The sequence below is a fragment of the Myxine glutinosa genome, chromosome 9 (assembly GCF_964187855.1).
Source record: "Myxine glutinosa chromosome 9, kmMyxGlut1.1, whole genome shotgun sequence".
Taxonomy (NCBI): Eukaryota; Metazoa; Chordata; class Myxini; order Myxiniformes; family Myxinidae; genus Myxine; species Myxine glutinosa.
In genome coordinates, this window is record NC_136269.1 from 112,314,709 (window position 1) to 112,340,452 (window position 25,744).

Genomic DNA, 25,744 nt, shown 5'->3' on the forward strand with positions numbered 1-25,744 from the left:
CATCTCTTATTTCAGGCGGTGTATGACTGACCATGCCGCGATTTAAAAAAAATAAATCTCAATGGACTTGAAGTTACAGGCCTTTGAGAATTCATTTTGTTCTATAAAGGGCAACTTTCATCGGATTTTCTTCCCGTTTTTTTTCAACCGAGTCTAAAACTATGTTAGCGACTGTGAAAAATGAAATGATATATTGAATTTGATTTGAAATAAAACTGTGTGAGAGAGGAAGACACCACGGGCCTACAAAACAGGCCTCAAAGCTATGCGAGTTAATAAAATGGTGGATATTTGTTTATATGAAGCCTCTCCCACAATGGGTGGAGCTATGGTTCCCAGAATGGGTGGAGCTTTGAGGTTTTGTCTTCTCTGCAAGAACAAGAAGAAGAACAAGAAGAAGAACAACAACAACAACAACAGCAGAGGGCACTCTATGACCAGCGTCTTGCGACGCGGCTAAAAATATTCCATATTAAATGCCAAGTCTGTATATATATATATATATATATATATATATATATATATATATATATATATATATATATATATACATATATATATATATATATATATATCACCTTGAAAAATAAACATGCCAAAATACATACAGTATAATAACTTTTAATACTTTTGCATTAAAAAGTCCTTTTGTTGTAAACTGTTAAATGAAGAGCTCATTCTGATAACTCGTTACAACAGGAAGGTGGGCGGAGGTTATGTTTACACCCCAATCTGTTTGTGAGCAGGATATCTCAAAAAGTTGGAAGGAGGGAGGGGAAGGGGTGGGGGGAGGAGAAAGGCAGGGAAGGGTTGGGGGGAAGAGGAGACAGGAGGGAAGGGGAGGGAGGAGGCAGGGGGGAAGGGGAGGGAGGAGGCAGGGGGGGAAGGGGAGGGAGGAGGCAGGGGGGGAAGGGGAGGGAGGAGGCAGGGGGGAAGGGGAGGGAGGAGGCAGGGGGGAAGGGGAGGGAGGAGGCAGGGGGGAAGGGGTGGGAGGAATGAACCGGCACAGTTTCCAAAACAGGTAAATTCCATCTCTGACTTCACCGGATAAGTGAGATTGAGATCAAAGGGAGGTGGAGGACATGGGGTGTGAACAAGCTACAGACAAGATGAATGAAACAAAGAAAGAGGAAGCAGGAAGCAGGGCTGAAACAGAAAAAGGAATAAATCAAAAGGGAGATGTGGGAGAAGGGGGAGGGGAAATCACAATAACATGGAAAAAGGGAGTGCTTGGGAATGAGGTAATTTGGTGTCGAATATATATATATATATATATCACAAATGTGGATGGGGGGGTGACCTTAGGTAGTGGTTAACACTGAACAGACTGGGGAACTTGGTTCCACAGGCAAGAAAAAAAACAAAAAACAAGAGGAACAAATGAGTGGAGGTGAGCAGTGAGCCTGAATTTTGGGAGTTACACAATAAGAGGGTTAACTGCCAAACCGTGTGTACCCAACAGAAACATGGGACGGACAGCGTCAAGAGATCAGAGGACACACCTCAAAAAGGAGGCAGTAGAATACAGAGAGCCACCAACCTATCTGTGATGTGAGAGTATAACAAGCATAGACACTCAGCTTTGTCACGGGAGAACCCAATTATTTTGAAGGCCTTGGCCTCTACGGCAACAAGGGCAAGGTGTGAGGCAGGGGCGCCAGCACTCCATCAAGCTGTCCATGAAAGCTGTGTAGATTGTCAAAAGTTCAGATTTACAAAGGAAAGACCTTGCACGATGAAGGATGCCCAGTCAGTAGCTGGCTTTGGACGGCAGCAAAGAAATATGGTCTGTCCAAGGAAGAGCATGGCTGAGGGTGAGGCCCAAAAGTTTGAGTAACGTAACCTCTTCAAGTGGTTTGTTTAGGAAGTACACAGGAGGGTTTGCCAAACGGTCCTTTTGGAGAGATAAGATGAGTCTGAGAATTTGAGGTTGAAAGACATATTCAAATTGTTGCATCAGTTACTGATTCGATCAAAGTATGCAAAGAGGCAAGAGGCTGCTGCCTCCTTTCTGAAGGATGAGAAATTATATGCAGAGGGTGTAATAGTCAGTAAAAAGATAGGCAGGATTTTCCAAGGAATCAGAAAGATCATAGAGGAAGATAACAAACAAGACTGGGCCCAAGACACTGCCTTGTGGCACTCCAGCCTTGACAGGGAGAGATGAGAGGATCCAATTTAGAGCTACAGTCCCTACACACTGATATGGGAGTGGAGGAAGTCAGTGATCCATGAGAGGTGCCCTTCAATACCATAAAGAGTTTGGAGATCAAGGTGATGCACCAGACTGTATCAAATCCTTGTGAGATAGCCCTGATCTCTCCTTTAAGATTGAGGGATTCCATCCATTGTTGGGAGACTAGAAGCAGCATGTCCGGGTCTGAAACTGAATGGATGATAGGAGATCAGGCCGTTGGTGAAAAGGAAGGATTTTTGTCCACTACAATGATAGATTACATTACCTTGCTTGTAAATGGAAGCAAGCTAATATGCCTGAAGTTAAAAGTATTTGTTTTTGCACCATATTCGCGTATTGCACTTCCAGGCAGATGGAAACTGATCCAGAGAAAATGACTGAGTGAACAGGGCAGAAAGAGGATGAGCAAGAGCAGTAGGACAGGTATTTATGGCACATGCATTGATGCCATCTGGGCCAATCACAGCATCAAGCAAAACGTTTATTCTTGTAGATTATATCCCCGTCTCTATATCTACATATAATCACAAACATGCCACAAAAATGAGAAATCATAATCAAATTCTTCAATTCAATTCAATTCTTCCTTTTAAACCTCGATCTCATTCAACACTTCCTCATACCGGCGTGTTATCATGCTGGGGTGAGTTTTGCAGCAGGAGGCGTGCAGCAAGTTCTGCAAGAAGGCACGTAACTCCTTTTTCATTTATCACACTGTAGTGGCCCAAAGCAGGTGGTGGTGGTCCCTCAGTGGTCCTCTCTACTAGATCTCCAGTTGCTGTAGAAACTGTAATGGAAATGTTTATGGATGTCAACTGCTACATGTCCTGCAGCATAATCCACAATATAATAATGTCGCGCGACCGTCTTTGATTAATATCAGGCGGTCACGGATGCCGATCGCGAAGGCCTTAACCCCTGAGGCGAAAACTCAATGGCGGACTCTGGAACCAAAAAGATACACCAAAGCGCGCGGGATGGAGGGGGGGGGGGGGGGCGGCGAGACCCCTTGCAGTCTTACCTGTTCTCGGGGCGTCTCCAATACAACAACAACAACATGCATTTTAAAGGCCATTTTCTCTGCTAGAGCGGGGGTTAGCCTTGCGGTCCCCATGACAATCTTCTCCATTTTGCCCTATTTTCTGCATCTCTCCTTGTTAACCCCCTTGCCCGCATTTCTTCTTCCACCATCTTTAGCCAAGTCTTTTTCGGTCTTCCCCGTCCTCTGCTTCCTTCTACATTCATTTCCATCACTCTTCTCAACCAGTCACTTTCATCCTTCCTCAACACATGACCAAACCATCTCAACCTGTTCCTCTTCACAGCATCAATCACAGGCTCTATTCCCATCATCTTTCGCAATTCATCATTTGTCTTCCTCTCTCTCAACGATACTCCACACATCCACCGAACCATTCGCATTTCCACCCTTTCCAACCTTCGTTGCTGCTCTACGTTCATTACCCATGTCTCGCTCCCATAAATCATAACACTTCTCACACATGCAGCATACACCTTTCCCTTCAGCTTCAACGACACTCCCCTCATCATCAGCACGCCACCCAGTTCCCGAAACTTCTTCCATGCACATCTCACTCGAGCAACCGTTGCCGAGTCTGATGATGGGAATCCACCTTCTCCATTCAGCATGTCTCCGAGGTAGCAAAATGCTGCTGCTGCTGCTGTCTCCAATGCTGCTGCAAATTAAATAAATCACACGGAAAACTGCGTTCAGGAATATATACAGAAAATAATGCAAGGGTTTATTACACATAAAAGCAAGGACAGGAAAATACGTGCCGATAATAAAATAAGGTGACTAAATTGGGATCCCACACACCGACTCCAGAAACAAGAACAAAGGAATGGATTAACAAAAGAAACACGTTCGTTATGTGCGTCTGTGGTGTGCGAGCTTATCTGTCTCTTGTCGTCTTGTCTTTGGCTGCCGTCCAACACGGCTCCGTTCGGCCCCGATGCACCCACGAGGCCTCGCTCCAAGCTCCACAAGCGCCGATCGCACACCACGAGGTCCCTCGCTCCAAACTCCAAAGCACCGAGCACCGCTCCCAGCACCACGAGGTCCCACAGCAGGAAAAGCACCGCGCGTCCAACGCAGGCCAGCGGCTCCAAGCGAGGTCAAAAAGCAAGCTAACTCCACTTGGGCTATGACTCAACTCGGGCTGCGCAAGACGAAGAAGAGTCCCTAATAGCGAGTCTCCTCTCTCTTTCCAACCAACGCACTCTCCTCTGCTCTGCTCTCCTCTCCTCTCCTCTCCTCTCCTCTCCTCTCCTCTCCCCTCTCTCTCTCTCTAACCAACAACTCGAACCAACTCTTCAAGACTCACTCGGCACAAGACCCACTGCCAGACGTAACTGCTCTGAACCAACTGCCGCGCAATTGCTCTGCATCAACTGCTGCGCACCAAATCCTCTGAACCAACTGCCAACCAACCAACTCACTCCACCAAAAGTCCTGCCGCCCCTCGTATCACTCCGCGGCGGTCACGTCAGCCTTGGCGCGCCACCCAATCAGTGGCCTCCACCGAATCGCAGGCCTGTGGTGTCGTCAAAGCACGTGGTACTCGAGGTGGATAGGCCCGCCGGAGGTGTAAATGGTGGCAGCCATGCGGCGGTGTCCTGGCCTGGTTTCCTTTTGCCGGTTCTCTTTCACAGTCATGTCAGGGAAGGGCGTTACTTAGTGTTGCAATAAGGACCTGTCGGAATGTCTATGTGGTTGCGGTGCCAAAAGGGACAAAGGTTTGGCTAACCAGGTGCAGACACACAGGGGCGCTACTCTTTAATCCCTAACTCGACTTAACACACGAACCTCCTGGTAGGTTCACAAGCATATTCCTTAACCGACAAAACGCCAACACATGAACTTATTACAGGTAGTTTTCCTTACCACGACAGACGAAGCACGTTACCTATTCAGATCTATCTGCTCTACATATCACTACCAATAAGAAATAACAATAATTTGGCAAAAACACCATATTATAAAACAAGAAGAAAAACAAAGTCATCGTTCCCGTGGTTTTAGCAATTTTGCTGTACGGAGTTAAAAGGCCGTCGGTCCGCCATCTTTGGATGGATTACAAAACAAAATCTTCTGAATATGTATTCTCATGTATTGTCTTTGTGCCAAGTTTGAAGAAAATTGGTCCATGAATGTTAAGAAATGCTTGGGAAAAAGTTTAAGTACAAAATGGCTGGCCGTCAGCCATATTGTACAGTCTTCGCCAAAAATATTGGCACCCTTGCACTTTCTTTAAAAAACCCCACAATTTTCTCAAAAAATAAGTTGAAATTGACGAAAGTATTTGGTCTCCACAATTCTTTAATTCACTGTTAATATGACAGAACCTTTGTTTTTGATTCAGAACTTCTGAATCTTTCTGAATTTCTGAATTTTTTCTGAAATCTTTTGAATTTTATGGATTCAGACTAGGTCATTCTACTCTGGACATGCTGCTTCTGCTGTCTCAACCATGGATGGAGTTCTCAATGCCAAACAGGAAATCTGAGCCGTCTCCCTTGACATATCACGCACCTTCGATACGGTCTGGCACCCCGCCCTGCCCACCAAACACTCTTCTTATGGTATCCATGGAAACCTCCACACATGGCTTGCGGACTTCCTCACTGGTCGCAATCAATGTGTGGCCCTGAATGGAATTCTCTCAACTCCCTTTCCTGTTCAGGCTAGAGTTCAAGGCAGTGTTCTGGGCCCTGTGCTTTTTCTGGTCTTCATTAATGATCTCTCTGACTCTCTGGAAAATCCTCTCTATCTCTTTGCTGATGACTCCACTCTATGCCGCTCCATGTCTCAACCCTCAGATTGGCAGGCAGCAGCCTCTTCACTCTCTGCAGACCTGGACAATATCACAAATGGGTCAAACAAGTGGAACGTGTCTTTCAATCCTGACAAATCTCACACTCTCACTTTGTCTCTTCGAAAAAACTGTCTGGACAACCCTCCCATCTACTTTCTGAACAATCCTCTTGAAGAAGTTCTGTCACTCAAGCTTTTGGGTCTACTACCTGCCATGATCTTTCCTGGGAAAACCACATTTCCAAGCTGGCCTCAAAAGCCAGTCGCCGACTGGGCATCCTCCATCGTGCAACGTCCTTTCTGGGCACTTCTGAGCTCCTCACCACATACAAAGCTTTCATCCGCAGCTGAATGGAATACTGCTTCTCCCCTACACCTAGCTCGGCTTCATGCGGTTGAAACCAAAGCATTCAGAATCATTGGAATCTCCCGCGATGAAGCAGATTCTGAGGGCCTTTCTGCTCTCACCGCAGTCAGGCAAGTGGTCTTTCTGTCTTCTACCGACTCCTCTCCGGCCTTGCTCCCCCTGCTCTGTCTGTGCTCTGTCCAACAAATATTCCTGCAGAATGCACAAGATCTGCCAGCAACCCTCTTCTGGTGAAACTGCCAAAGTCAAGATTGTCTGCTCACCTTCACCCTTTCATTCCTCTTTTTTCCACCTCTGAAACAAACTCCCACACTCTCTTCAATCCCTCTCCTCCCTCCAGGTCTTTAAAACAGCTGTTCACCACCATCTCTTGTCTTCCCCCATTCAAAACCTTGATCTTTTCTACCCCTGTTAAAACACCCCAAATCCACCTCTTTCAATCCCCAATTTCTTTCTTGAGATTCCTCGTAGTGAAAGTCCTAGTAGTGTTCATTTGCTTTATCCAGTGTACACCCTTCCTCCTCCCCAGCCCTCCCCCTTCCACAGATCTACCGACGTCCCTGTTCTCTACTGTTGATGTGCTTGTGTGCTTTCCTCCCCCTCCCCCTCTTGTCTCCGGATCCCTTCATTTTATGTTTTATGTGTATGTGTGTTCAATGTGTTAGCTCTTGCACGAGCCTTGATTTTGTATACAAAAAACAAAAACACTTAATATATCCTTTTAAATCAGAAAATAAAAAGAAATGGCATTGACAAAATTATTGACACCCTCAACTTAATATTTGGTAGCACAGCCTTTGGACAAAATAACTCCAGTCAAGCGCTTCCGAAAGCCATGAGTGAGCTTCCTACACCTCTCTACTGGCAGTTTGGCCCACTCTTCTTGTGCAAACTGCTCTAGTTCTCACAGATTTGAATGGTGCCTTCTCCCAACTGCTGCATTCAGATCTCCCCACAGGTGTTCAATGGAATTTAGATCTGGACTCATTGCTGGCCACTTCAGAACGGTCCAGCATTTTGTCTTGAACATTCCTGGGTGCTTTTTGAAGTGTGTTTGGGGTCATTGTCCTGCTGCAAGAACCATGACCTTCACAGAGACCCAGCCTTCTGACACTGGGTTGAACATTGTGCTCCAAAATGCCTTGGTGATCTCCTGATTTCATGATGCCATGCAGACATTCAAGACACCCAGTGCCAGAGGCAGCACAGCAACCCCAAAACCTCACTGAACCTCCTCCATGTTTGATTGTAGGCAAGGTGTCCTTTTCTTTGAAGGCTTCATTTTGTTTTCTGTAAACAGAGATGTGCTTTACCAAAAAGCTCTAATTTGGTCTCATCTGTCCACAGGACATTCTCCAAGAAGGATTTTAGCTGGTTCAGGTGCGTTTTGGAAAACTCCAGTCAGGCTTTCTTCTGTCTTTCTCTCAGCAGTGGGGTCCTCCTGGGTCTCCTACCATATAACCCTCTTTCATAGAGTTAGGAATGGACGGTGCGAGTTGAAACTGTCGTACCTTGTGTCTGAAGGTCAGCATGAATCTGTTGGGCAGTTGATCATGCTTTCTCCACCATTTGAACAATCCTTCGCTGCAATCTTCCATTCAGTTAAGTTTTCTCTTATGGCCACATCCAGGGAGGTTAGCTGCAGTGCCATGGGCCTTAAACTTGCTGAAAACATTGCATATGGTGGACACAGGAACATCAAGGTCTCTGGAGTTGGACTTGAAGCCTTAAGATTGTCCAATGTCCATGCTTGGCTACAATCCTGTGTCTGACCTCCGCAGACAATTCTTTGGTTCCTTACTTTTCTCCATGCTCATTGTGGTACACACAGCGACACAAAACAGCAGAACGACTCCTTTTATCTATTTAAACTGGTTAAAACAACAACATGCATTTTAAGGCCATTTTCCCTGCTAGAGCGGGGGTTAGCCTTGTTCTATTCAAACTGGTTGAATGAGTGATTTTGATATTGCAGGCACTTGCAACTCACCAGAGGTGAGTTCAATTCCAAAGTAAAGGAGAATCATCTGCTTGAAATCTAATTATTTCTAACAACTTCTAAAAGGTGCCAATAATGTTGTCCGGGCCATTTTAGGATTTCTGTGTGGAATAAGGTAAGATTTCGTAATTTTTTCAGCTTTTTTTGTTTTGTTCCACTGCAAATCAAAGAAATACATATGTGGATACCAAAATATTTTTTAATTACAACAATCTTCAGGAAGAAATGGTGCATTATTTGAAAAAAGTGCAAGGATGCCAATATTTTGGGCTACGACAGTATCTCATCTCAGAAAAAATGACGTGCATATGTAAGCCATCATTCATTATCTGTGTGCAAAGTTTGAACAACATCGGCAAATGCATGTCCGAAAAATGGTTGCGGACGTGTTCAATATCGGGGATTTTACAACTAAAATGGCCACCAGTCTACCTGTCGGCCATCTTTGATCAGATCGCAAAACAAAGTGAGATGCACGTGCATGCCATCGTGTACTGTGTTTGTGCAGAGTTTGAACAAAATCAGACCATGCACATTCAATAAATGGTTGGGGACACGTTTAAGTAACAAAATGGCCACGAGTCGACCATCTTTGATCGCATCGCGAAACAAAATGATGCGCATATGTATACCATCATATATTGTCTTTGTGCTAAGTATGAACAAAATTGGTCCATAAATTTACAAAATATGGTTGCAGATGCACAAACGGACGGACGAATGGACAAGACCCAATTCCAAGTCCAATGGGGGGCTAATAATAGAACATAAAATACAACAAACTCTTGCATGTCTGGTGTGAGCACAGATGCCACAACTTTGGGGCAGAGGGTCATATCCTTGTGCTATATCAGTTTATTTACTGGGGAAAAAGAACAATTCACTTCTTTGTATTCCTTCTCTGACACAGCTGATACCAAGCTTGGTCTCTGGCAAAGAAGTAGGAAGTAAGAAGTGGAAGGGTGTTCATATCTGACAAAACGTCTGGTTAAATGCAGATGTGCTAACATGCCTCTCCCTACCACCCCCACCACCATCACCATAGATCTTCATTTTGACATCAACATCTGAACTAAAAGAATAATTTATCAGACTCAGTAGTGTTGTGGTTCAAACATTCACTCTGGATCCATGAGGTCAATTTTTTTTTTTTCTTTGTATACAGAATCGATGAATGTGTATGTGTATACAATGTGTATGTATACGATGTGTATACATCACATCATCTCCCACTACCCTGGTGTTGGGCTAGCGGCTAGGGTACCGGCTTAGGATCCTAGGATCCTGGGTTCGAATCCCGGTCAATCGCTGAATTAACGCCAGGGGGGTTGACTCAGCCTGTCATTCCTTCCGAGGTCGGCAAATTGAGTACCAGTTCACTGGTAATTCCCTACTTGTCGTTAAAAGGCGGCAAAAAGGGTTGGCATCAGGAAGGGCATCCGGCCGTAAAACATTGCTTCAAAAAGGGGACCGAAAAACAACAACAACCACAGTTCCCGAAAAAGGCCAACCCCCGCTTGCGGGGAAAAATGGCCTCTAAAGGTGGTTTTTATACAGAATCGAGGCTCGTGAAAGAGCTAACATTTATCACACAAACAAATCAAACAGACAAACAAAATAAATAAAAAGAGGGAGCGGTAGACAAGATGGGGACAGAGGGGGAAGCACACAACATTTGAGAGCAGGGACATCGGGAGATGTGTGCGAGGGAGAGGGCTTGGCAGGAGGAGGCGTGGAAAGGAGGGGGTGGGAGATGTATAAAACACAAGGACACCAAGGACTTCCAGGAAAGAAGTTGGTATTTCAAAAAAGTGGATTTGGGGTGAAATTAGCGGGGGTAGAAAAGATCAAGGTTTTGGATGGGGGAAGATAAGAGATGGTGGTGAACAGCTGTTTTAAAGACCTGGAGGGAGGAGTGGGATTGAAGAGAGTGAGGGAGTTTGTTCCAGAGGCGGGAGAAAAGAGGAATGAAGGAGTGAAGGTGAGCAGAGAGTCTTTATTTTGGCAGTTTAACCATAAGAGGGTTGCAGGCAGATCTTGTGCGACCTGCAGGAATATTTGGGGGACAGAGCCCAGAGAGAGAGCTGGGGGGGAAAGGCCGAAGAGGAGTCGGTAGAAGACGGAAATACCACCAACCTGCCTGCGGTGAGTGAGTGAAAGGCCCTCGGAGTTAGCTTCATCGCGGGAGATTCCAATGATTCTGAACGCTTTGGTTTCAACAGCGTGAAGACGAGCTAGGTGTGAGGCAGGAGCACCAGCCCAGAGGGGAGAGCAGTATTTCATTGAGCTGCGGATGAAAGCCTTGTATGTGGTGAGGAGCTCAGGTGTGCCAAGGAAGGACTTCGCACGACGGAGGATGCCCAGTCGGCGACTGGCTTTGGAGGCCAGATTTGAAATGTGGTTTTTCCCAGGAAAGATCATGGCAGATAGTGAGACCCAAAAGCTTGAGTGACAGAACTTCTTGGAGAGGATTATTCAGAAAGTGGATGGGAGGGTTGTCCAGTAGGTCTTTTCAGAGAGACATCGTAAGAGTGTGAGACTTGTCAGGATTGAAAGACATGTCCCACTTGTTTGCCCAGTCTGTGATTTTGTCCAGGTCTGCAGAGAGTGAGGAGGCTGCAGACTGCCGATCTGAGGGATGAGGAATGGAGCACCATGCACACCACTCCGTACCACTTACTCCAACTCTCTCCACACCACTCATTCTCTGCTCCATATATTCCACACACCTGTGCTCTCATACTTGGTGCCGCCTGCACCCTTCTCTCCCCCAAGCGCATTCGCGCTGATCCACAACACTCACTACTCATACACTGCTCCACACACCTGTCCAGTTCTCACACAGCATCATCTCATCTAACTACTCCCCTCTGAAACTTGCGCTTCCCAGTCGTCCCTTTAAACTATTGCGCTCCCTCGTCATTATCATCCGCTCTAATCTACCTGCGTCCCCTCTACAGATATCCTTGTCACTAACTAACCTTAACGTTACCTAATGTCATCTTCGCTAGATCCCTGCACACAATATCCTAACCCACCCGGGCTAGTTTTCACTGCCATACACCCCATAATCTATAGCGCATCTGCCCCCAGTTGGTGAGGGATGACAGAGTTGCCATCCCACCACATCGGGCATCTCCCACTACCAATTTTGCACATCAAATTTCAACAAATCAAAAATTTGCCAATCACTACCCATCATCTGCCAATCATTGCCAATCCTTTGCCAATCATCAAATTTTGTTTTTCTAATTTCGGGGCCAAAACACTATCCTCGTCATTACAGTCTACTTACTAATGCCTCTCGGTGCGCCAATTCACTTCTAAAGCTCGGCTTCGTATAGCCAAGCTATGAATGCGGGTTGTTTGGTGCCAGCGGCTGGATACGTCCCACATTCGGTGCAGGGAAGGAGGTTTACCCGGGCCGAGGTCCCACACACCATCTCGGCACGGAGCCATCCCATGGCCCGATCTCGACCTGCCGGAATGCCTCAACAAAAAGTGGTCGCCATGACGACCCTTCCTATCGGGCTGCCCGCTCCGCCTAGTGGAGCACGGACGCGGCCGTTCAAAGCGAGGCCCAGCGTGGATCGCGTACGGCGGTCCTTCCGAACCCGCCGTGGCTCGGATCCCCGCTGGTTCTCGTGGCACGCGAAGCCCGGCACGCACCGAGGGCCCGATTCGGCTATAAGTCGCTCTAACCGCTAACCCGGTTACCGTCGATGCCTCACCTGCATGCTTACACGCATACGCTACCTCTTTCTTGCTCATACATCCAGCCGTTTCCCTGCTCTTGGTCATTGCACCTTCTCTTACACACCCAGGTACACTCATTCCACTCACAGACTTGGTCACACACCTGACCACCGAACACCTTGGCACACATTCGCTCGCACACCTCACCAACACACCTCTTCGTGCCCCCTCCTCGATCACCTCCTCTGTGACGATCACCGGTGTGCTCTCACTCGCACACCCAACCACGTGCCTCACTACCAATTCCAGCGTGCATTCCCACACACGCTCTACCATTCCAGGTGTGCTTCCTTTCTCACCTGTCACAACCAACTCACGCTCCGTGTTATTCTTAGTACTCTCACCTCCACTCTTGACAGCGCACTCACCCTTACTCTCGACAGCGCACTCTTTCCTCATGCACCCGTCCGTTACACACCTTTCTCGCACACACTCTCCCGTTACACCCTCTGTAACACTCACCACAGGTGTACACTCTTCCTTACTTTTGACAGCGCACTCTTTCCCCATGCACCCCAGAGTCGGACTTTCTCGCACACCTCCTTTTTCGCACACCAGACCTGTCGTACACTTCACCAACGGCCTCTCACGAACACCCGGGTCTATCTCGACCCCCAAGCTTATTAAATCACCTGGCGCATCATACACACGACCATATTGGTCACCACTTACACCGGGTCCTCTTTCTCTTCGCTTCTCCTCCATCACCTGCGAATCCCTCATCCGGTTAATGAGCACATCATCACGATCCGAACACAGACTTTGGACCAATTCTTTCACTTCCTCTTTGATCTCTTTCTTATCCTCTCTCCGTCGCTTCTTAATTTCGCTCACCCCTTCTTCCACTTCTTCTAATTTCTGCTTAACCTCCTTCATCTCCTCGTGCGCCCCCTTAAGTTCTTCCTCTAACTCCACCTTATTTTTTTCTATGTGCTCCCGCACCTCCCGCTCTTTAACCTCCATCATCTCTACCACCTTGTTCATTTTCCTCGTCAGGTCCTCATGTACCGTCTGACACTCTTTTAATTACCCCTACGTCCTTTTTCATCTCCTGTGTCGATTTTAAACCCTCTATTACCGCTGTGTTCTTCTTTACCTGGTCCCCCAACTCCTTTTGTCCCACTGTCAGTTGTTCTACTCCCAGCGTCAACTCCTCTATACCACCTTGCAATTTTACAGTCCCCTTTCTCACCTCCTTCTCCATGCGCTCCTTACAGTGCCTCACCTCCTCCGACCTCCTCACTCACACCTCTTCTGATCTCCTCTCCCATCACTTGCATCTCCTGCCCAGATGCCACCCTCATCTGCTCCATTTCCTCCCTGTGAGCATCCAATTTAGTTTCTACCCCCATTCTGACCCCCTCTATCTGCTGCCCCATTTTTTTAACTTCCCTTTCCGCTTGGTCCCTCAATTTGCCTTCCATACTGTTTTCTAACCCCTCTAACCCCTCTTTCATCCCTTCCATTTGATTCTCTTGAGCGGCCATTCTGTTTTCTACCCCCGTTAACCCATGTTTCACCCCTTCTATTTGATTCTCTTGAGCGGCCATTCTGTTTTCTACCCCCATTAACCCATGTTTCACCCCTTCTATCCCATTGTCTAACCCCTCAAATTTCTTGTCTAATCCCTCAAATTTCTTGTCTAATCCCTCACCGGTACCCCTCGCTTCGTCCCTCATTACCCCCATTTGGCCCTCCAATCGCTCACCCAGTCGCTCAATTTGGCTCCCCATACTCATCTGTACAGCTGCCTGTAGCTGCGCAATGAGGGCCTGCATGTCAATCCCTCCCACTTGTGCAGTGGGCGCGGCCGCCGTAGCCATCTGCGAGGTGCCATTTTGCGCGCCCGTAACCTCGTGCGCGAGGACGCCATTTTGCGAACCTGCCGCCCTCACTGCTTCGCTCTCCTCATGTCCCTCAATTTGGTCCTGGATCGACCCTGCCTCACTCTCCTCTACCGGAACCCAGCCGTCTTGATCTCCCATAGCGCGACTTTCAAAATTCGGGTTTTTGTAAAACAAAATCAAATTTCGGTGTCTTTATAATTTTGACCAAATTTTTTCCTAGATGTTTTTAAAAAAAAATTTGGTTCTGGCCTCGAATCTCACTCCTCGACACCAATTGTTACGGACGCGGTTTGGATGTTATTTTTGACCGAGCGTTTGGTATGACCGCGACCGAACAGTTATTCCCCGACTAGACCCGATTCCACCCAGACGTTGACCAAATCGCGCTATGCTAAATCAATGATGGAAAGGACACAACGATTGGGATAGATGAAACGACGCAAGGGTACAGTTCTCAAGACCTCCGGAGGAGGGTATAATTACAGTGGTGGAGAAAAGGGGGTAGATTACACGGTAGTGAGGTAAAGACACAGAAGAGATGGGCACTTAATTACAGTCTTATCTTATCCCAGACAGACCACAGACAAACGGAACAAGGCTGACTTACACAGGGATTGATGGCAGGAAGGGACAGGTAGTCGATAGCACAAGGTGCACCTTGGCTCGGGGACAGGATAAAGCACGGTCCAGTCCAGAGATGCGGGGAGGCCTCACAGCGCTCGGGGGGTACGTCTTGCTTGCTCCAAGCTCAGCGCGCATCTGACGTCACCTCCCTCTTCCTGCGCATGCTCAGCAGGGAGTCGCACGCCCTCGGCTGGTTGGCTCCGCCCCCCTGGGGCCGGTCCGCCGCTTCCATTGGGTGCGGGGGTTACCGGGCTCCGCCCTTGACGAGGAGCTGACAGGGAGCCCCTATTTGGTAACCCCGTCGAGCACATGTTCGATGGCGGCTCGTTGGGAAGGCCTCGTGCCCTCCCAACCAAGCCGGAGTGAGGACGCGCACTCCCTGTGCACGCCGCCGCCGTTGCTGTTGTTGTTGTTGTTGTTGTTGCTGAACCGTGAGGAAGAGCTGCGGGGAGGTATTGGGAGGTCCTAAACTTCCTAACGGTGCCATACAATCACATTCTGGTGCAACGAAGGGTCAGAATTAATGGAAACGAATCCTTAACTGACATAGACTAAGAATAACTAGCAAGATGTCCTATAGTTGTCTTACATGAGATGCGGTGAACCTGGGTGCGACATTTAATGGGGGAAATAGGGGGAGGTCGGGTCTACAGAGTGTTGTTTACAGAAAATGGGACTAGGGAATGGGGGATTGGGGATAGTTGGGAAGTATTGAGGAAATAGGGGAATATTTACAAGCGGATATGCGTGGATGCAAATCCCATATCCGCAACAATATATTTGAAAAAGAAAAAGTTCGTTTTTTTGGATTAAAAAAAAACAATCTCTATAGTGCCGAAGCCTTTTGGATTAATGACACTTATAATTATATACAAGTACACATTCACAGAAATAAATACAAAACACAAACATTTGAACACAAAAAAAAAAAAAAAATCAAACAATTCCAGAAGTGTACGAAGTTAGTAGTAAAGCTTCCTTTTTTTTTTGTAGACAAGATCGAGGCTCGTGTAAAAAGCTAACATTAATCACAAAAAAAAAAAAACCGACAAATAAAACATATGATAAAGGGTGCGGGAGATAAGATGGGGAGAGAGAGGGAAACACACAAGTACAACAGTAGAGAACAGGGACATCGGGAGATCTGTGGGAGGGAGAGGGCTTGGGGGAGCAGGCATGAGAAGGGGGGAGGAGGCATAAGAAGGGGGGTGGGGGGGAGGGTAAAAGGTCTTCTTCCTGAAAGTCATCATACTAAACTCAGAAAAATGATGAACGGCACATTCACCAGCATATATTCAACGAAAAGGTGAAATGATGATTTGACATTTGTGATGGATTCTGATTTGGATGTAAATGCTTTTCCATTATATTTGCCCTCATTTCAAATATGTTCATGTTTTTTTTCTCTTGAGCAATGCCGGGTACTCCAGCAATAAACGCTTTTATACTTAACTCGGGGTACAAATACAACTTTGGCTGGGGGGGGGGGGGGGGGGGGTTAACATAGGCTTTGTGGCCGCGGCCTTATGTGCGAGTGTGTAAGATCGGGGGAGGGGCGTCAATTCTCTATGCAAATGTGTAAGGTGTAGCGCCATCCCGTGATGGTGGCAGAGGGTATTACAATTTCCTTTTTTACCTGGGCAACACCGTGGTTAAAGCACTCTTTGCACAGGTAAATTTTTCCTCCTTCCCTTCCACCCTCCCCAAAAACGGAGGAGCCTGTCAAAGCCCCCCCCCCCCCAAAAAAAAGGATGTATATGTAGTATATAGTTTCCCTCCCACTCCCTTCCCCACCCCACCCCCTTCCACTCACCCCACTCCCTTCATCAACCCTCCCTCTCCAGCCTCCGCCCCTCACCCGACAACACCGGGTACTCTTGCTAGCATATCATATATCAGACTCGGTCTCCTAAACAGGTAATACAAGACTTCCAAGATGCCAAGCGGAGGCATTCTGCACACATGACAGGCTCGCAGTCACGATGAGGATTTATTAACTTGGTGTGGTAGTTTCAGGGGGGGACGGGGGACGCAAAGTTCTGGGGGTAATTTGATTATATTGGAGAATTATCCCATAGCTCAAGATGCACAGAAGCCATTTTAAAAGGCACAGGTTTAATAATAATGGGAATGGGGTACAGTAAGAAGAAGAAAAATGTTGCAGATAACCTCAAATGGCACGCTGAACCTGTAATGGTTTTGACAGCTATTGTTAGTTCATTCTTACATGGGCAGGGAGGGACACAGGTGAGTTGATGGAACTGTGGGGGGTAGGTGTGTATGGTCTTCCTTGTAGTGAAACGGCGGGAGGCACGACGCAGGATGGTCTTACAATCTGGCCAGAGATGCCAACGACGCTTTGCAAAAGGCTTGCACTCCAGACAACGTCTAGCCATGCAGACTCTTCTCCACCGGGTGGGCAAGTCTTGTCTGGTATGCCACTGCCTCTCTTGGTGCGAGTGATGGTGTATGGCAACCATTTTTTCCTTTGGCTTTGATCCTCTCTCCCGCCTAAGGTATAATTCCATCGCCCCCTTTATCAGTCCTACCAGTAGTGACTCTTGCAACATACTGCCACTACTCCACCCTACCCTCTTCCCCTTTAGTGCCATCACCTCACTAACAAATCAATCACCGGAACCATACATGGCTTACATCACTTGTATCTGGTCATAAGATAATGCATTCACATTTTATACACACACCACACACACTTTATCCATAAAAATAAAAAATAAAAAAAATTCGAAATCTACAAACATCAAAAATGCACAAGGCATTGTTGTAACAATAAAAATAAATTCACCCCTGACATATCACTCCACCCCCCCCCCCCCCCAACCAAAACAAAGATAACCACCATTGGTAGAAAAATCAGGAAATGTGCAAAATAAGAGGTTCCTGGGTGGGTACATTTTAAGTTGCCGAAAGTTTTTTTTTTTTCTTGTTTTTTTTTTTTTTGCACAAGTAAGATGGTTACTTTAAAACAATCGCTCTCGATTGCACCAATAGTCCGTTCCAAGACATAAAGCTATACTGTATCTGTTTTTTCAAGTTGTGCAACACAACCCACACATTGGGTGCAGTTTCTTCAATAACAAGCACAGACAGTACAAAAAAGAAAAAAAAAGAAAAAATAAAGAGGAAGTGAAAAACCCAAAGTGATGGCTATCAGAATGTTTTCCACCTGGGAGATTTTTGCCAGTGCTTTCCCAGCAACTACCAATCTACAGTTCCACTCATACTCTTCCTCTTTGCATATCTATGGCTGCCAACAGCAAGGCTTGTGGCTCACGTTCAAAGCCTTGTGATCAAATCATCAGATTAACCTCCATTTTGTAGCACCACAAGAAAACAAACTCGCATTTCACACCGGCTTTTGACAGCACTTCGTAAAGTCAAGCAATAAACACCCCAAGAGCATCAGTTAAATATTATTTAATTAAACCTTCTGCTCAGACAGCAATTTGATTCTTAATAGAGCGAATTGTACAATTTTGTTAAAGTCGCCGCACTGCTACACCTCGTCAAATGGTTTACATTTGGAGATTCCAGGGAGGGGGTGAAATGTGGTGGAGGCGGAACTTCATGGGGAGGGGAGGAGGTGAGTCAGGAGCAAAACATAATGTGCGGAGGGGTCAGGGGGCAGGAGAAAAACTTGATGGGGAGGGGAGGGGGGGGGGGGTGTGAGTCAGGAGCGAAACTTGATGTGGGGAGGCGTCAGGGGGCAAGAGAAAAACTTGATGAAGAGGGGAGGGGGTGGGGGGGGGGGGGGGTGAGTCAGGAGCAAAACCTGATGGGGGCAGGAGCAAAACCTGATGTGGGGGCGGGGCGGGTATCAGAGGACAATAGCGAAACTTGATTGGGGGGGGGGGGGGGGAGGGGGGAGGGGGAGGGGAGGGAAGGGAGGCCATGATGTCATTCAACTTGACCAAAGTACAGCAACTGCAAAGTCTACAAATAGTCTACAGTCTACAAAGTCTTTCCCCACCCACGCCCCCAAACTCCCAGAAAGATTCTGGTTGCTCAACAACTGTCAACTGCAAACAGAAAATGAATCAAATTTGCATTTTTTTTTTTAAACAGATCATGAAGGTCAAAGTTAAAACAAATGAATAATTAAAACAAATAAATAATGGTGACAGAGCAGAGACCGAGTTCGTGAGGACGTTACTCAGTCACTCGGACGTACCAGCTGCGCAAAGCACCAGGAGAAGCGAAGCCGAGGCTCCCCGCATGGTGCCTTTGGTGGATTAAAGAGATCAACTAAAGGAGATCTATAACGACGACCAAGCGATCTCAAGAGGAATTAACACGATGCGGGGAAATGACCTTTAAATGAACAGGAAATAAATCGTGAAGGAAAAAAGAAATGCGACAGCGAAGTTGCCGACACCACTACCTGTCACGAGTCAACAGATATTAACCAATCACGTATCACGTGTTCATCAGGTTTCCTCTTCCACATTTCTGGCGACCGACGCCGCGTTCTTCTTCCGGCCTTGTTTCCGAATAGTCTAACTTTTTAGAAATAAATTACCATTGTTTAAAATGTCCAGCTAATATAAATGTAGTGACAAATTACATTTGTAATTTGAAAATATTTCAGAGAAATGCGTTTATATATTAAATGTGCCCTGGGTAATGAAAATGACTTCCGGTAGAAGTGAAAGTGTTGTTTTAAATGAGTAAAAATGTTGATTATTTTACCGTGATTATTTATATATAACGTGCAAGCTGTCATTATGTGCTCAATTTGGTTGATGATCGGAATTTAATTTTAATGAATAGTAAATTCTGTAATCTTCATCCTGATGAAGCAGCGGAAGGACCATCAGTGGGCAGGACGGAAAGCAGGCCCCGGAACCGGAACATTCGTGGTACTTCCGGCGCCATCTTCCCGGTCCGGCAGGCACGTCAATTTCCTTGCGGCTCGTTTCTTTGCTTCACAGGTTCCTTCATTTTGTATTCATTTCCAGGTCTGTTTACCTCAGCCTCGCCTCCGGCGATCCGTCGCCGTTGATGCTGCGGCCGCGCTGTGCCGCCTCTCCGCCGGGCAGCCCAGTGTGCCCGAGCCGCAAGCGCAGCCGGCTCGTTCAGGCGGCCAATCTGGACGGGCGCCTCGCTGATACCCAGGACAGCTCCACAGGGGTATTTACTGTACCTCGTTTGTTTGCGAGATCCCAGCTAGCTAGTGGTGTTAACCGCTATTAAGCTATTTATTTTGTGTAACATTCACATTGATTTGCTGGACGGCTGTGGTGACGCACTGTATAGTAATAGTATTAGTATACTGTGGTTATTACTTCAGCCACCAGCGGTGGATGGAGGTTATGTTTTCACCCCTGCCTGGCCGTTGGTGAACAAAATATGGTAATGTCGGAGTTTACGGGCGTAAACTGGATAGGTGGTTGTAATGTCGTAGTTTACGGGCGTAAACTGGATAGGTGGTTGTAATGTCGGAGTTTACGGGCGTAAACTGGATAGGTGGTTGTACTTGTAATGTCGGAGTTTACGGGCGTAAACTGGATAGGTGGTTGTAATTTTTTTTATTTTTTTTATTTTTTTGTATACTGAATCGAGGCTCGTGAAAGAGCTAACATTTACTTCACAAACAAATCAACCAGACAAACAAAATACCCAAAAAGAGGGAGCGGAAGACAAGATGGGGAGACAAGGGGAAGCACACAAACACAACATCCGAGAGCAGGGAGATGTGTGGAAGGGAGAGGGCCCGGGGGAGGAGGCATGGGAAGGGGGGAGGGGGGAAGGGGGGGAGGGAGAAGTATAAAACACCAAGGACTTTCTGGACAGAAGTTGGTATTTCAAAAAAGTGGAATTGGGGTGAAATTAGCGGGGGTAGAAAAGATCAAGGTTTTGGATGGGGGAAGATAAGAGATGGTGGTGAACAGCTGTTTTAAAGACTTGGAGGGTGGAGTGGGATTGAAGAGAGTGAGGGAGTTTGTTCCAGAGGCGGGAGAAAAGAGGAATGAAGGAGTGAAGGTGAGCAGAGAGCCTTGATTTTGGCAGTTTAACCATAAGAGGGTTGCAGGCAGATCTTGTGCGACCTGTAGGAATATTTGCGGGACAGAGCCCAGAGAGAGCTGGGGGGGCAAGGCCAGAGAGGAGTCGGTAGAAGACGGAAAGACCACCAACCTGCCTGCGGTGAGTGAGTGAGAGGCCCTTGGAGTTAGCTTCATCGCGGGAGATTCCAATGATTCTGAATGCTTTGGTTTCAACAGCGTGAAGGCGAGCTAGGTGTGAGGCAGGAGCACCAGCCCAGAGGGGAGAGCAGTATTCCATTGAGCTGCGGATGAAAGCCCTGTATGTGGTGAGGAGCTCAGGTGTGCCAAGGAAGGACTTCGCACGACGGAGGATGCCCAGTCGGCGACTGGCTTTGGAGGCCAGATTTGAAATGTGGTTTTCCCAGGAAAGATCATGGCAGATAGTGAGACCCAAAAGCTTGAGTGACAGAACTTCTTGGAGAGGATTATTCAGAAAGTGGATGGGAGGGTTGTCCAGTCGGTCTTTTCGGAGAGACCGTAAGAGTGTGAGATTTGTCAGGATTGAAAGACATGTTCCACTTGTTTGCCCAGTCTGTGATTTTGTCCAGGTCTGCAGAGAGTGAGGAGGCTGCAGACTGCCGATCTGAGGGATGAAGAATGGAGCGACAGAGAGTAGAGTCATCAGCAAAGAGATAGAGAGGATTTTCAAGAGAGTCAGAGAGATCATTGATGAAGACCAGAAAAAGCACAGGGCCCAGAACACTGCCTTGGGGAACTCCAGCCTGAACAGGAAGAGGAGATGAGAGAAACCCATTCAGGGCCACACGTTGACTACGACTAGAGAGGAAGTCCGCCAGCCATGCGTGGAGATTTCCATGGATACCAAAAGAGAAGAGTTTGGTGAGCAGAGCGGGGTGCCAGACCGTATCGAAGGCACGTGATATGTCAAGGGAGACTGCTCTAATTTCCTGTTTGGCATTGAGGACCTCCATCCATTGTTGAGAAAGCAGAAGCAGCATGTCCAGAGTGGAGTGTCCAGGTCTGAAACCAAATTGATGATCAGAGATCAAGCCATTGGAGAAGAGGAAAGATTTCATATCTGAAGCAATGATGGATTCCATGACTTTGCTGATAATTGGGAGAAGGCTGATTGGTCTGTCGTTGCTGGGATCTGTTTTTGCACCTTTTTTGTGCAAAGCGGTGATGTTGGCAGATTTCCAAGCAGATGGAAGATGACCTTGAGCAAAAGAGAGGGTGAAGAGAACAGAGAGAGGGAGTGAAAGAGCAGAAGAACATGATTTTAGGACCCGTGGGCTGATGCCGTCAGGTCCAGTTGCAGAATCAGAATCAGAGTCGAGGGTTGACAGAAACTTTTCCACCTTGTCAGGAGGAAAGGACACAGAGTCCAGGAGCAGCTGGGTATGACTGGGTACGGTGGGTACAGAGAGGGATGGGTTTGGGACACAAGATTTAGAGGCAAACACAGACTTGAGGCATTTAGCTTTTTCACGTGCGGAGTCAGCCGTGTGGCCATTTGAGGTGAGGGAGGGGATGGAGGGGGAACAAACACCAGAAACAGATTTGACCAGACGCCATCAGGATTTGGAAGAGGGAGACAGATAAGAGAGTTCGGTCCTGAGAACGGAGAGATATTGTTTCCTGGCTCTCCTGAGGGTGGACACACACTTGTTTCGGGCTTTGTGAAAGGAAATGAGATTTCCTTCCGTTGGATTTGCTTTCCAGGAGACGAAAGCAAGTTGTTTCTGGGCAATAGCCTCACCACAAGATTCCGTGTACCATGGACGGGAGGAAGGGTATGACAACTGAAGACGAGATGGGATAAATCTGTGCATGAGAGAGAGCAATTTACTTTGGAAGAATTCCCAGGATGAGTTGATGTCAGAGGCAGTAGAGATGGGAGACCAGTCCAGATGATTGATGGCTGCTTGAAGACCGTGCCAGTTGGCCTGAGTGAAATGCCAGACTCGTAGACGCTGAGGAGGCTCTCTGAGAATGGTCAGAGAGATGTCCACTTTAACAAGCACATGATCAGAAGAGCCGGTTGGAGCAGAAGAAGAGCAGCAGACATTTTCACGGAAGTTAGTCATAACCAAGTCCAGAAGAGAAGATGCTCCGTTGACTGAGATCCGGGTTGGGAAATTGACAGATTGTGTCAGTCCCAGTGAGTCACAGAAGTCCTTTGCTGAAGAGCCATGGCTGGTGAGAGAGGTACCCACCCCCAGCCAACTGGCATGGTGACTGTTGAAATCACCACATATGAGGAAGAGAGAGTTGGGATGGGTAGATAGAAGTTGGTCCATATTATCAGACAGCGAGATGTAGATGGAGTCATCACTGTTTGGTGGACGGTACAACACACATATGAACAAAAGGTGGGAGCGAAGGGGAAGCCGTAGCCAAAGGTATTCCTGGGGGTGAGGTGGAGAGAGGGTAGTGCAGGGCGAGTGAGGAAGAGTTTTTTTATAAAGATAGCAATCCCACCTCCAGGACGAGGCTCAGGTCTATCATACCGGAGGAGGGAGTAACCTGGGAAAGATACCAAGGAATCAGAGACATCATGAAGGAGGAAAGTTTCTGTTAAGCAGATCACGTCTGGTTTGTCAGAAGCAACCTGTATGGAGAGATCAGTTAAGTTTGAGCGAAGACCCCGGATGTTTGAGGTCCATACTGTTAAGGAAGAGGAAGGGGGAGCATCGGATACAGAACAGGGGGGGGGGAGCGGTAGGGTAAATGTCGGAGTTTACGGGCGTAAACTGGATAGGTGGTTGTAATGTCGGAGTTTACGGGCGTAAACTGGATAGGTGGTTGTAATGTCGGAGTTTACGGGCGTAAACTGGATAGGTGGCTGCCTTCAAACCAACTGCCTTGACGAATGCTTTGTCGAGTCTTACAGGTAGAGCAGTGCCATGTCTTCCCGTCTGATACATCACCACCAGTAATAAAACCACAATGGACATTACATCGAGGGCAAATACTCTTGATGAGTCTGCGACATGCACACCACTTAATAATGTCAGGTATTAGAGCCAAAGAAGTGATATTATGATCCTCCGCGACCATAGCGTCATCTAAAATGTCATCTTGTGGCACAATAAAACGAGGAGCTGGGGGACGACCGCCTGCCATAACTGAGTGCTCAAACTGAACGGATCAATATTTAAAAAAAATTAATATCAATGGAGGATCATGTATGGAGGATATGGAGGATCATGATATGGAGGATCATAATATCACTTCTTTGGCTCTAATACCTGACATTATTAAGTGGTGTGCACGTCGCAGACTCATCAAGAGTTACTGTATTTGCCCTCGATGTAATGTCCATTGTGGTTTTATTACTCGTGGTGATGTATCAGACGGGAAGACATGGTACTGCTCTACCTGTAAGACTCGACAAGGCATTTGTCAAGGCAATTGGTTTGAAGGCAGCCACTTATCCAGTTTACGCCCGTAAACTCCGACATTACCCAAAATATCTCAAAAAGTTGTGGACGGATTCGGACGAAATTTGGCAGAGATGTAGCGTATGGCTATGGCACAAGGACGAAATTATTCGATTTTGGTGAAGATCCGGATCCGTATTCGGATCCGGCTTCTAGAAATTTTAAAGTGAATCTTCACCATTGTCCATTGGCATTGGCCTTGGGAGATAGATACTAGATAGGGTCAAAAACGTTGCATAGCAGGATATCTCAAAAAGTTGTGGACGGATTTGGACTAAACCTGGTGGACCGGTTGTGTGTGTGACAAGGACGATTCGATTCGATTTTGGTGAAGATCTGAATATGGATTCTGATATGAGAATTATTTAATTTTTTAAGTGATTCTTCACCGTTGGGAGGTTGGGCCAAAAACTATACATAGCGGGATATTTCAAAAAGATATGGATGGATTTGGACGAAACTTGTTGGACAGGTTGTGTGTGTGACTAGGAAGAATCAATTCAATTTTGGTGAATATTCGGATCCGGATCCAGCTAGTAGAATTTTTTAAGTGATTCTTCACCATTGAGTGATATGGCCAACCAGGCGGAGGTGTACTCTCTACTGAGTGCCGTTGTAGTTTTCCCCATGCCTTCCCTTCCATCTTGTCATTGTGACCTTCTTGTTGCTTCTATTCTGCTCTTCGCCGGTTATGTTCCACTGCCATATACACTACTCTCTGTACACTAGTGGCCGCAGCCTCTTCGAGTGCGATACATTGTCTTCTTCTTCTTCGTGGCAAAAGTCTAACGAATCCACTGTGTCCACCAGTTTTGTTTGATCCCTTGTCTGTTGTAAAAAAACAACATTAATTTGTTCTTCTGTCCCCATTCCAGTCCTACTAAGTACAAAGCTTCCATTTTCCTAATAAAGTACTTCATTGCCCAGCATTATGCTCCATGAATGGCTATTAGGAATGTCGTTTGCTGCCTTGCTTTGTTTCTGAGTGATCTTTCTTTCCAAATCGATGTTAACGGACTCGGCCTGCTTTCTTGCTTCTTCCAATCAGTCATCTTGTATCCACATATCATAAGCTATGTGTAGTTTAGTTGCTTATAATGTGCAGCCAGAAACCATGTTACTGTGGTGTGGTCGTTGCCTGGTACCTGCTGAACACTTGTGCTTGTTGAGGGTTAAAGGTTATTGCTTGGCAAAGGGTACCATCTGGCATTTGCCTTGGGTTGTCATAACTGGTGATACGTCGGCCCTTATTGGAAGAGGTCAACGATCACTTCATCTCATAATCATTGTGGGCTCTTCTTGGTGGAGATCAACGATCACTTCATCCTATAACCATTTTGGGCTCTTCTTGGTAGAGATCAATGTTATCACTTTATCCCATAATCATTTTGGGCTCTTCTTGATAGATATCAATGATCACTTCATCCCATAATCATTTGGGCCATTAAAGGTCGAGATCAATGATCACTTCATCCCATAACCATTTTGGGCCCTTATTGGAAGAGATCAATGATCACTTCATCCCATAATCATTTTGGACCATTATTGGTGAAGATCAACGATCACTTCATCCTATAACCATTTTGGTCCCTTATTGGAAAAGATCAATGTGTCACTTCATCCCATAACCATTTTGGGCCCTCATTG

At 46.8% G+C, this 25,744-nt stretch overlaps 2 protein-coding genes across 8 annotated transcripts in view; one reads left to right on the forward strand and one right to left on the reverse strand.

The window, feature by feature from the left end:
* The window catches only part of LOC137435078 (uncharacterized), a 96,898-nt gene extending 77,798 nt beyond the window's left edge, over positions 1-19,100 (reverse strand). For both annotated transcript variants that reach the window (XM_078784696.1, XM_078784697.1), the window contains exons 1-2: positions 18,821-19,100; positions 2,821-2,984 (exon numbers count right to left, since the gene is read on the reverse strand). In XM_078784696.1, coding sequence (XP_078640822.1) covers positions 2,821-2,984; positions 18,821-18,866 — 210 coding nt within the window. In that variant the 5' untranslated portion in view covers positions 18,867-19,100. The remainder of the gene's footprint in view (positions 1-2,820; positions 2,985-18,820) is intronic.
* A 358-nt stretch (positions 19,101-19,458) lies between these two features.
* The window catches only part of CUL4B (cullin 4B), a 74,401-nt gene continuing 68,115 nt past the window's right edge, over positions 19,459-25,744 (forward strand). For 2 of the 6 annotated variants that reach the window (XR_013624595.1, XM_078784712.1), the window contains exon 1: positions 19,514-19,779. Coding sequence is in view for 4 of the 6 variants with exons in the window: in XM_078784712.1 (XP_078640838.1) it covers positions 19,651-19,779 (129 nt within the window). In the remaining 2 variants the exon portion in view is untranslated. Of the gene's footprint in view, positions 19,780-25,744 lie in introns of all 6 variants that reach the window. The other 4 variants (XM_078784711.1, XM_078784705.1, XM_078784707.1 and 1 more) reach the window with 4 other exon arrangements.